This window comes from Pristiophorus japonicus, chromosome 2 (assembly GCF_044704955.1).
Source record: "Pristiophorus japonicus isolate sPriJap1 chromosome 2, sPriJap1.hap1, whole genome shotgun sequence".
Taxonomy (NCBI): Eukaryota; Metazoa; Chordata; class Chondrichthyes; family Pristiophoridae; genus Pristiophorus; species Pristiophorus japonicus.
The window spans coordinates 374,852,954-374,865,115 of NC_091978.1; the positions used below are offsets into that span (position 1 = coordinate 374,852,954).

The 12,162-nt window shown below is 53.5% G+C and overlaps 1 protein-coding gene across 2 annotated transcripts in view; it reads left to right on the plus strand.

Annotated features, from left to right (window-relative positions):
* The window catches only part of slc49a3 (solute carrier family 49 member 3), a 50,198-nt gene that overhangs the window by 19,535 nt on the left and 18,501 nt on the right, over positions 1-12,162 (plus strand). The window contains exons 3-5 of one of the 2 annotated variants that reach the window (XM_070873162.1): positions 2,243-2,462; positions 5,460-5,536; positions 5,645-5,782. In XM_070873162.1, coding sequence (XP_070729263.1) covers positions 2,243-2,462; positions 5,460-5,536; positions 5,645-5,782 — 435 coding nt within the window. The remainder of the gene's footprint in view (positions 1-2,242; positions 2,463-5,459; positions 5,537-5,644; positions 5,783-12,162) is intronic. The other variant, XM_070873165.1, reaches the window with a different exon arrangement.

Genomic DNA, 12,162 nt, shown 5'->3' on the forward strand with positions numbered 1-12,162 from the left:
CCCCCCCCCCCCCCCCCCCAACACCCAGGCCTCCATTCCCCCCCCCCCCCCCCCCAGGGCTGCTCCTGCTAAATCTGGAGGGATGATTTATTTTGCTGTTTGGGGCATGTATTGTTGAACTCCAGCTTGCTGCTTTGGAGCGTGCCTGGGAGATTGTGCATTCTCTCCCACTGCTTCTGAGTTTTTCAGCGCAGCATGAAACCTGCAAATATTTCAGTTGAATCTATAAATCAAATGCCCACTTTGAAAGGGGCACTCAAACCGACAATTTAAACTTTAAACAGTCAAATGAAAATTTGTGAATGAAATCTGCAGTACTGGCTTGGTTCATTACAGATGTATGGTGGGTCAATCTGCTCATTCATGTGTTACCCTCCACCATTCATGTCCTAATCCCAGTAAAACACGAGGGCTCGATTTCACCCTCCACCCTGAGGGGAAGGAAAGGTTCAGGCGAGGGATTAAAATCCACAAATTCAAAATTCTGTCTCATTCCCGGCCGCTGTAATAACGGCAGTGGTGAGGTGAGTGATTTATTTTGATAGTATACGTTGAGGTGGTTGGCTACTGGATCACTGCTTCTCTTTGAATTGTGATGTGGGATCATTTGCGTCCACCTGAACAGCCAGATCCTTGGTTTAAAGCCCCTCTTAAAATTGACCCTTGTGACTATTCAGCACTCATTCTATATTGCACTGCAGTGCTGGCCTTGGTTACCCTGCTCAACCCCTGAAGCAGGGCCAGAGTCCGGGGCCCGCTGGCCGGGTCCGGGGCCCGCTGGCCGGGTCCGGGGCCCGCTGGCCGGGTCCGGGGCCCGCTGGCCGGGTCCGGGGCCCGCTGGCCGGGTCCGGGGCCCGCTGGCCGGGTCCGGGGCCCGCTGGCCGGGTCCGGGGCCCGCTGGCCGGGTCCGGGGCCCGCTGGCCGGGTCCGGGGCCCGCTGGCCGGGTCCGGGGCCCGCTGGCCGGGTCCGGGGCCCGCTGGCCGGGTCCGGGGCCCGCTGGCCGGGTCCGGGGCCCGCTGGCCGGGTCCGGGGCCCGCTGGCCGGGTCCGGGGCCCGCTGGCCGGGTCCGGGGCCCGCTGGCCGGGTCCGGGGCCCGCTGGCCGGGTCCGGGGCCCGCTGGCCGGGTCCGGGGCCCGCTGGCCGGGTCCGGGGCCCGCTGGCCGGGTCCGGGGCCCGCTGGCCGGGTCCGGGGCCCGCTGGCCGGGTCCGGGGCCCGCCGGCCGGGTCCGGGGCCCGCCGGCCGGGTCCGGGGCCCGCCGGCCGGGTCCGGGGCCCGCCGGCCGGGTCCGGGGCCCGCCGCCCGGGTCCGGGGCCCGCCGGCCGGGTCCGGGGCCCGCCGCCCGGGTCCGGGGCCCGCCGACTGGGACCGGGGCCCACAGCCCGGGTCCGGGGCCCGCCGACTGGGTCCGGGGCCCGCCGACTGGGTCCGGGGCCCGCCGACTGGGACCGGGGCCCGCCGACTGGGACCGGGGCCCGCCGACTGGGACCGGGGCCCGCCGACTGGGACCGGGGCCCACAGCCCGGGTCCGGGGCCCGCCGACTGGGACCGGGGCCCGCCGACTGGGACCGGGGCCCGCCGACTGGGACCGGGGCCCGCCGACTGGGACCGGGGCCCGCCGACTGGGACCGGGGCCCACAGCCCGGGTCCGGGGCCCGCCGACTGGGTCCGGGGCCCACAGCCCGGGACCGGGGCCCGCCGACTGGGACCGGGGACCTCAGCCCGGGTCCGGGGCCCGGCGACTGCTGACCGGAGGAGTGCTACCAATAAACCAAACTGACACGAGCATGATGATAATGCCCACTTAATCTTTACAGTATATTTTTTGTGACAAAATATTGAATACAAATATGGGCTGTCTGTTTTTAAAAATGGGCTTTAATACGTATATTTAAATTTGTTCATGCAGCATTTGAATGTGCTTAGTAAAATAAATGAATTATATTGGCCTTTACGTGAATTTGTTATAGTTCCTGAACACCGCTGATGCAGTGAAGTTTCTTCTATTAATTCTAAGCTCGTTTATTTTGAAAGACCCAAGGTGGCTGTGGGTTTTACAGGTTGTAAATTCCGCTGTCTATTTTTAAACAATGGAATATAATAGAGCGGGTTTGGATTTTAAGCATAGAAGGATATCCGCTAGCCCATCCAAAATAGTAAGTGTTCCACTGCGTGTTGATTGAAAAACACTAACCAATGCTGCACTAATAATTCAATAGTCCTTCTGCTTCTCCCCACTGCAGCTGATCCTGAGCTCCTGGCTGAACCTGTTTGGCTGCGCAGTGCAATTCCTGAGTGTTGCTTTCTTCATACCCCAAGACAGCTGGAAATTTCCTCTCCTGATGGTGGGTCAGACGCTTGGTGCACTGGCACAGCCTTTGGTTCTCTTTGCTCCAACAAAATTGGCCGCTCTTTGGTTTCCAGAACAGCAGAGAGCCACAGCAAACATGATTTCATCAATGGGTGAGTTGTTTGGATTAGAATGGATGCCTGTTCGTCTTTCAAAAAACATCAGTGGTTCTTCATTTGGATTGGACGATGGACTATATCCGATTAGCCAACCGCAGGGGAAAACCCCAGGATACCTGTCTTATTCCTGACCAGTGTGAAAGGCATACAGAACCCTGGCCTGTATAATTGGAGGCATAGAGTAGCAGAGCAAGGAAATTGTGCTCACCCTTTATCGAACACTGGTTAGGCTTCAGCTGGAGTATTTGGCTCAGTTCTGGGCACCACACGAGGAAGGCTGTCTTAGACTTGCAGAAGGTGCGGAGGAGATTTACCAGAATGGTCCCGGGAATGAGGGACTTCAGTTTTGTGGAGAGACGGGAGAAGCTGGGGTTGTTCTCCTTGGAGCAGAGAAGGTTAAGGGAAGATTTCATAGAGGTGTTTAAAATCATGAGGGGCTTTGATAGAGTAAATGGGGAAACTGTTTCCAGTGGCGGGCGGGTCACTAACCAGAGACCACAGATTTAAGGTGATTGGCAAAAGAACCCGAGGGGGAGATGAGGAGAATGTAATTTATGCAGTGAACGGCGGTGATGCAGATTCAATAATAACTTTCAAAAGGGAATTCACACCAAGGTTTGCAGGCGAAGGGGAAAGATCGGGGGAGTGGGACTAATTAGCTGTTACAGGCACAATGGGCTGAATGGCCTCCTGTGCTGTATGATTCTTTGTTCTATACAGAGCACCATCTTACTGCTGCTTTCTTTATTAAGTTACAGTTGCAAATCTTGCGCTACCTTGCTAGTGGAGCAATTAAATACAATATTCAGGTTAACCAGTGAGCTGGGTATATCGGTTTTAAGTTGTGTGTGTCCCTTTGCCTCCATCCAAAAGACATTTGTTTTTGACGAGCTGAATCTTGGCTTTAAAATTCCCTTCCGGGGGGACGGGGTGCTGCTTGGATGAGACACGGTCCATTCACCTCCGCGACCCAGGTTCAAATCCAGCTATCGCTGTCAGGACGGAAGTCTCCGTCTGCTGGTTTTAAATGAAATGTCAGGGACAGTCTCAATGCAGTTCCAATTGGGCATGGGTCTACGGGTACAAAACTCCTGCTAATTCAACAATAATTGACAATCTCCGAGAGACGTATATGGGTGATTGGTGCGGGAAATGGAAAAAATATCACACTTGGGCAGTCGGTGTTCCTAGGCTGCAGCCGCAGTACTTGTTGGGGGCAGAGTAGAGGGAGTTTGACTCTGCAGCTGAATGTACTATAGCTGACGGGGTACTTGCTGCCAAGGTGTCTGAAATAGGAAGAGTTCTGTTTTGACATCCCTCATCATGGTGGGGGAATTAACAAATAAACATCTGCTCCCACTGCAAGAAGACCACTTGTATAAGGAACTGGATTACATGGGATCTACAGCACAGAAACAAGCTAATCGGCACAACCAGTCTATGCCAGGCCAGGAAATATCCAGCTTAATCCAGCAGCCACAGTGCTCTTCGGGTCCAAACTAACATCTCAAGTGTTTATCCAAGGCAAACATTCACATCCTCAGCTACTCTTTTTCTAATCAACTGTCTTCGATTAGACAAGTGGGGCTTTTCTCAAACTGCTGCCTCACTCAAACATTTTACTCTCCTTAAAAGTATCCTTAACCAAAACTTCTTTGACAGTCGTTCTGCAATTTCCATTTCTTACATCAGCCTTTTCTCACGCTCTGGCATTGCAAATTTGTTGCAAATTCTGAGCAGCTTTGAGCTGTATTTAAATAGATTTGGGTTGCGACTAGTGCAGCTCATTTCACATGGGACCTTTGCAACCAAATGAGAGTGAATAGGACACCTTCATCCCAGTGGTGTGTCCTCAGTTCAACCTGAGGTCCCAGAAATGAAAGGACAAATTTACCAACCCACCGTGTCACTCAATTTCTTTAATTTCTTATTTTCACCCACCCTAAATAGAAGTGTTCCGAATTCTCTTCGTCAGTTCACCTTGTGCTATTTCTGGTCAAAAGAACCAAAATAGGCCCCACATGTGCCTTAGGCAAAGTGTGATATTGCGAACTTGTGGTTAGAATCATAAAACGGTTACAGCACAGGAGGCCATTCAGCCCGTCGAGCCCATGCTGGGTCTCTGCTAGAGCCCCTCAGCCAGTCCCACTCCCCCACCCCTTTCCCCGGAGCCCTTAAATTCTTTTCCTTTGGGTACTTATTCAATTCCCTTTTGAAAGCCACGATTGAGTCTGCCTCCACCACCCTCTCAGGCAGCACGTTCCAGATCCTAACCACTCAATGCGTTAAAAAAAAAAGAAGCTTTTTCTAATGTCGCCTTTGCTTCTTCTGCCAATCACCTTAAATCTGTGTCCTCTGGTTCTTGACCCTTCTGCCAATGGGAACAGTTTCTCTCCATCTACCAATGGGAACAGTTACTCTGTCCAGACCTGTCATGATTTTGAACACATCGATCAAATCTTCTCTGCTCTGAGGAGAACAATCCCAGCTTCTCCAGTTTATCCACATAACTGAAGTTCCTCATCCCTGGAACCATTCTCTTAAATCGTTTCTGCGCCCTCTCTAACACCTTCACATCCTTCCTAAAATGCAGTGCCCAGAATTGGACACAATACTCCAGTTGAGGTCGAACCAGTGTTTTACAAGATTGTTCAGGTGAAAGTTCCAGGTGGAAGTGCGTTGAGATGTGTCACTCTGCTTGAACGTTGGTGGTTATACAAGTTTCTTACAATGATGAGCAGCACTCTGCTTGCGTGAATAATCTACCTTTTAAACTGCATTCCTGTCTCTGCTATTGTAACACGGGCATTAACTGGTTTATTTAACTGGATTAATACCTCGATTAAAATAGCAAATAAAATCCCAAGCAAATATGATGAGCGTTTGTCCGCTAATAATGCCATACCACAAGGTCAAGTGCTGTAGAAAGTGCAATGTTGCAAGTGATTGGCGATATAATAACTGGGCTTTGTTTCCTCCCTGGCAATCTAGCCAATCCGTTGGGTATTCTCTTCGCCAATATACTTTCTCCTCTGCTGGTGAAGCGACCATCTGCAATGCCAATGCTGGTAAGGACCTATCACAAACTTCAGTTCTGTTGCACATGCAGAGTATTATTTGGAGTTGCATCTGCCGGATTGCAGAGGGAAAGACTTCCTGCTTTGTTGCATTTTCAGCTGGGGGTGTATGCAGTCCCTGCAGTGATCGCCTGCCTCCTTGTGACGGCGGTGATTCGGGATAAGGTGCCACCAACTCCTCCATCAGCAGGTGCAGCCAACTCTACCTCTGAGCCCTTTATCACAGGAATGAAGATGGTAAGGCATCGTGAGCTCTAGTTTTGTGCGTGTGCTCGGCCTACGCATTAACAAATTTTGCTGTATGTTTATCTTTTAAATGAAGAAATAAATAATTTGGAAGGAAACAAAAAATACTCACAAACTGAAGTGCAAACAAACCTGCGATAAATGCCTGCAGTTTCTGTACACGCAAGGTCCTCTGTCTTGCATCCCATGCCATCCCAATTTCCCATCCTCCCCATCCCCCTCCCCCATCCCCCTCCCCCTCCCATGCTGTTTCTATCCAATTTCCCCATCATCTGTCACTTGCAGTTTGTGCCTGACCCATGAATGAAGATCCTCTGTGCAATATGTTGTCTTCATCGCTTGTCTTCACTTCCTTATGTTCATCCTCCACACACCCCTCGATACGCCCATCATCCAACCTGCTGAAGTGCAAAATCTTCCGCCAATTGCTGCTTTCAGGCCTTTCACTCCAGTTGCTTAAAAAGCAACTTGTATTCTAGGTCTTTATTATATAATATATAATCAAAAGGTGCTGGAAATACTCCGGGTCAGGAAGCTTCTGTGGAGAGAGAAACAGAGTTGACATTTCAGGTCGCTGACCTTTTGTCACAACTGGAAAATGTTCTGATGAAAGCTCAAATGTAACACTATTACATCACTCTTTGAGAATTAAAGCATTCTGCGAATCTCCTGTATCAAAATCACAACATTTCTGGCAACATTAGTTTTCAATGTTTTAATGGACATCTCTATAATGTCTATGCTTATCAAGACGCATTCTAGATCTGTCCGGGGGGGGGGGGGGCCTGTCTGGGGGCGGTAGGGGGGCCCTGGCCGGGGGGGGGGGCCTGTCTGGGGGCGGTAGGGGGGCCCTGGCCGGGGGGGGGGGCCTGTCTGGGGGCGGTAGGGGGGCCCTGGCCGGCGGGGGGGCCCTGTCTGGGGGCGGTAGGGGGGCCCTGGCCGGGGGGGGGGCCCTGTCTGGGGGCGGTAGGGGGGCCCTGGCCGGGGGGGGGGGGGGGGGGCCCTGTGTGGGGGCGGTAGGGGGGCCCTGGCCGGGGGGGGGGGGGGGGCCCTGTCTGGGGGCGGTAGGGGGGCCCTGGCCGGGGGGGGGGGCCCTGTCTCGGGGTGGTAGGGGGGCCCTGGCCGGGGGGGGGGGGGGGGGCCCTGTCTGGGGGTGGTAGGGGGGCCCTGGCCGGGGGGGGGGGGGGCCCTGTCTGGGGGCGGTAGGGGGGCCCTGGCCGGGGGGGGGCCCTGTCTGGGGGTGGTAGGGGGGCCCTGGCCGGGGGGGGGGGGGGGGGGGGGGCCCTGTCTGGGGGTGGTAGGGGGGCCCTGGCCGGGGGGGGGGGGGCCCTGTCTGGGGGCGGTAGGGGGGCCCTGGCCGGGGGGGGGGGGGGCCCTGTCTGGGGGCGGTAGGGGGGCCCTGGCCGGGGGGGGGGGCCTGTCTGGGGGCGGTAGGGGGCCCTGTCTGGGGGCGGGGGGGGGGGGCCCTGTCTGGGGGCGGTAGGGGGGCCTGTCTGGGGGCGGGGGGGGGGCCCTGTCTGGGGGCGGTAGGGGGGCCCTGGCCGGGCGGGGGGGGGGCGCCTGTCTGGGGGCGGTAGGGGGGCCCTGGCCGGGCGGGGGGGGGGGGGGGGCCTGTCTGGGGGCGGTAGGGGGGCCCTGGCCGGGGGGGGGGGGGGCCCTGTCTGTCTGGGGGCGGTAGGGGGGCCCTGGCCGGGGGGGGGGGGCCCTGTCTGTCTGGGGGCGGTCGGGGGGCCCTGTCTGTCTGGGGGTGGTAGGGGGGCCCTGGCCGGGGGGGGGGCCCTGTCTGGGGGTGGTAGGGGGGCCCTGTCTGGGGGCGGTAGGGGGGCCCTGGCCGGGGGGGGGGGGGCCTTGTCTGGGGGCGGTAGGGGGGCCCTGTCTGGGGGCGGGGGGGGGGGGCCCCTGTCTGGGGGCGGTAGGGGGGCCCTGGCCGGGGGGGGGGCCTGTCTGGGGGCGGGGGGGGGGCCCTGTCTGGGGGCGGTAGGGGGGCCCTGTCTGGGGGCGGGGGGGGGGCCCTGTCTGGGGGCGGTAGGGGGGCCCTGGCCGGGGGGGGGGGGGCCCTGTCTGGGGGCGGTAGGGGGGCCCTGTCTGGGGGCGGTAGGGGGGCCCTGTCTGTCTGGGGGCGGTAGGGGGGCCCTGTCTGGGGGCGGTAGGGGGGCCCTGTCTGTCTGGGGCGGTAGGGGGGGCCCTGTCTGGGGGCGGTAGGGGGGCCCTGGCCGGGGGGGGGGGGCCTGTCTGGGGGCGGTAGGGGGGCCCTGTCTGGGAGCGGTAGGGGGGCCCTGTCTGGGGGCGGGGGGTCCCTGTCTGGGGGCGGTAGGGGGGCCCTGGCGGGGGGGGGGGGGGGGGGGGCCTGTCTGGGGGCGGTAGGGGGGCCCTGTCTTGGGGTGGGGAGGGCCCGGTCGACGGGAGCCCTGTCCCGGGGGGGGGGGGGGGCTGGTTGAGGGGAGCCCGGGGGCCCTGTCCAAGGTATGTCCGAGAACTGACATACGCTGTTACTGAGCAATTCCTGAAGACTGCACCCACTGAAAGCTAAGCTTGGGGTCTCCTGACTTTGCTGATTTGGATAAACCCTTGCTTGTCGCTGCTCTGTGGACCTCCCCTCCAATGTTATTTGACTTATTGGCTTTCAGCCCCCTGGACTATTGGTTTTAGTACCATGGTATGTTGGCTGAACCGGTTACAATCTGTCAGCCAGCTGTTGTGCTGTCACTTACCCACACCACAGCCACACCTTTTCTCCTGAAGGCACTGACTATTCCTCAGTTCCAGCAGCATCAACTAGCTCACCCAGCTGGCCCTTTTCCAACCATGGACCGAGACAAGCCGTGTTGGTGGGCTGTTCTACTGTGGAAATCATCATCGAGTGCAATCCTGTCCTTGCCCAGTGCCAACAAGCACAGACCTTTCCAGCCAGTTGTTTTGGGGAGCAGCTTATCATTACTCCTCTAGGTCAGAGCTCTGAAGTTAATTACAGTGCCCAAACACTGCTTTGAACAAATAAGCCATTTTACTCTGACCTCATTCTTGCTCTTTCTGCCAATGGGCTCTTTTGTGAAGACAATTGTTGGGCTCAGGGGCACCATCTCGGAGTGCTGAAATACACTGATGTATGAGACCAGAGATTATCTTGTATTAACTGCCCAAAAATCAAGACAACTGGTTTACCTTTCCTGTGTCAATCAGTGATCCTCCGAGATAGTTGGTACGAGCTGATGTTATCAAAGCTGAGCTGACTTCATAACTTCTCGATCCCAAAGACCGCCTATCTCCCCCTCTGCCATATTTCCCCTCCGTCAACACCAATTATTGGCACTCCTAGCATATTCTCCATAACACTCGCTGCAACTCAAGCCCGAACCTGATTCTGGGGAACTAGAAACTCACTTCCTATATGTTAGAGTTTTAATTGGAGCCCATTGCATCTCTCTCTCCTCTCTCTCTCTCTGCTCCCTCTCTGAAGTCAAACTTCCTCATAATTCTGGATACCACGAATATGTTGCCCACAATCTGTAGTCCATCAAAGACAATCATATCCTTCCAGTGATTCAGTGGCCAGCACTGCACACAACACACCAATGCGTTGTACAATATTCCAGCCTCTTAACTTGATCTCTGTCCTTCTGCTAATGCAGAGGAGTACTTTAATTGCTTTTATGGCAGTTGCAGAGCCTGGATCACCATGCAGTTCAGATGAGGCCGCATCTCAGTCTGCAGATAGCAAAGTAAATGAGGCACACTGCAATCATAAGAACATAAGAAATAGGAGCAGAAGTTGGCCTTTTGGCTCCTTGAGCCTGCTCCGCCATTCAATAAGATCATGGCTGATCTGATCTTGGCCTTAGCACCATTTCCCTGCCTGCTCCCCATAACCCTCGACTCCCTTATCACTCAAAAAATCTGTATCTCCACCTTTAAATTTATTCAATGACCCAGCCTCTACAGCTCTCTGGGGCAGAGAATTCCACAGATTTACGACCCTCAGAGAAGAAATTCCTCCTCATCTCAGTTTTAAATGGGCGACCCCTTATTCTGAGACTATGTCCCCTAGTTCTAGATTCCCCCACGAGGGGAAACATCCTCTCTGCATCTACCTTGTCAAGCCCCTTCAGAATCTTATATGTTTCAATAAGATCACCTCTCAGCCTTCTAAACTCCAATGTGTACAGGTCCAACCTATCTTCATAAGACAACCCTTCATCTTAGAATCAACCTCGTGAACCTTCTCTGAACAGCCTCCAATGCAAGTATAATCCCTCCTTTAAATAAGGAGACCAGTACTGTACGCAGTACTCCAGGTGTGGTCTCACCAATACCCTGTACAGTTGGAACTAGAAGGATCATGTCAAGAGAGTTTGGATATTTTAGTTATCTGGTGTAACAGGGGACAATTTGGGTCAAGCATAAGATATGGAATCAGGAGAGATCCAGTCATACAGGATGCTGCTCAGGAAAGGTGTTAGTGATATGGATAAATTTAACAAAATCATGAGGGTTGCAGCATTTGTGTATATTTATCTCCCCTCCCTCAACGAAAGTGTGTGAGGAGAGCTGCCGAGTTAGTGCTCAGAGTATGGGAGCTAGGCCTATAGTAAATGCAATGATCTCACACTTACAGGCATTCAGTTCCCAGGACTATCAGAACCAGCCTCCCTAATCCCAATGTTGATTAATATTCAATAAGATCAGGAAAGTAAACTATTCATAGCTACATAAGAATTGCACGACGATAAAAGATCACGGTCCATCTAGTTGTCCTTCTCCCATCCTGGTAGTCACATGATACATTGATTTGAATTGTTGACCGATCAGAGTGATCGATCTCGATCCATGAGTCTCCCACAGAGCCAGACACGGTGAGGAAACCCCCAGTGGGGGAGAGCTTTGGGAACCCGGGGCCCAAATTTCCCTGTTTCCCTCCCCCCCCCCCCCCCCCAGCGCTCTGCTCACCCCACACAGCATGCCCCCAATTACTCCAATTCTGGATCTCCACAAAGGATTCTGCCAACACCAGTCTTATTCTGATTAAGTCTTGTAAGCTGTGCAACCATTGATTTAAATGATTTTAATTTGAATGACATGACCACATTTTCCCTGTTTCTTAAAAGCAGAGGTTTTCAAACTGTTAACATAAGAATTAGGAGTAGGACATTTGGCCCCTCGAGCCCACTCCTGATCATCAACCTCAACTCCACTTTCCCGCCCGATTCTCATACCCCTTGATTCCCCGAGAGTCCAGAAATCTCTCGATCTCAGCCTTGAACACACTCGATGTTATCCCTACTAATATTAACCATTTCACTTGTATATAAATGATCTGGACTAGGGTGTCAGAGACACAATCAAAATTTGCAGCTAACACCAAAACAGGGGTGTGGCTTACTGCAGAGGACAGGCAGCTGAGATTGGGCAGATCAAAGTCAGCTGAAAAGTTATGCAGAGAAATGTGAAGTGATACTTTTTGGAAGGAAGGAAAATGGAAATATACACGAAATGGTCAAAGCTTAAGAGGAGACGAGACTTGAGTTTTCAGATACATCGATTTTTACAAGTTAATAAAACTGTCATTTTTTTTTAAGCATATGGGAGCTTGGGTTTTATAAAGAGGTAGTGAGTACATAACCAAAGGGTTATATTGTACCTACACTAATCTTTGACATCGACCATAGTTAGAATATTGTGTTTAGAAAGGATGTGAAGACCATGGAGCGGTTACAGAAGAGATTTACTAAGATGATGTCAGCAGTGAGAAGCTTCAGTCATCAAGGGAGATCGGAGAAACCGAAGGCCTTTTAGAACCGAGAAGGTTAAGAGGAGATCTGATAACATTGTTCAAAACGATGGAAAGTTTTGATGAGCTAAATAGGAAAAAATTATTTCCAATAGTTGGTTGGGTAATGTTAACCAGAGAGCATTAACTTCATTATCATAAAGAACAGAGGGAATGATTCGGACAATCTTTTTAATGCAGAGTGTTTTTTAGGACATGCTCTACCAGAAAGTGATGGACCATAATCCATAACAGTTTTTAAAAGGGAAATGGATAAATATTTGATGAGGTAAAATGTCATGGGATATGGGTAATGGGATAAAGTGGACAGCTACTGGAGAGTTAGCACAAGAGTGATGAGTCAAAGGGTTTTAAAATCTTATACGTGTATACTCCTGGGAGCACCCAGCAAATATTGACAGACTCCCTGTCCTAATGTCTGATGGTGTCAGCTACCCAAAGGAAAATAGTGCCATCATTGCAGAAATAGTCTCAATACAGCAACATCGAGATATCTGATTATCTCTCAGACTTTGTGTCCAGGGAGCCCAGATTCAAAACCTATGCAATGTCCATGAATACATCTTCAAATACGAATTGATATTCG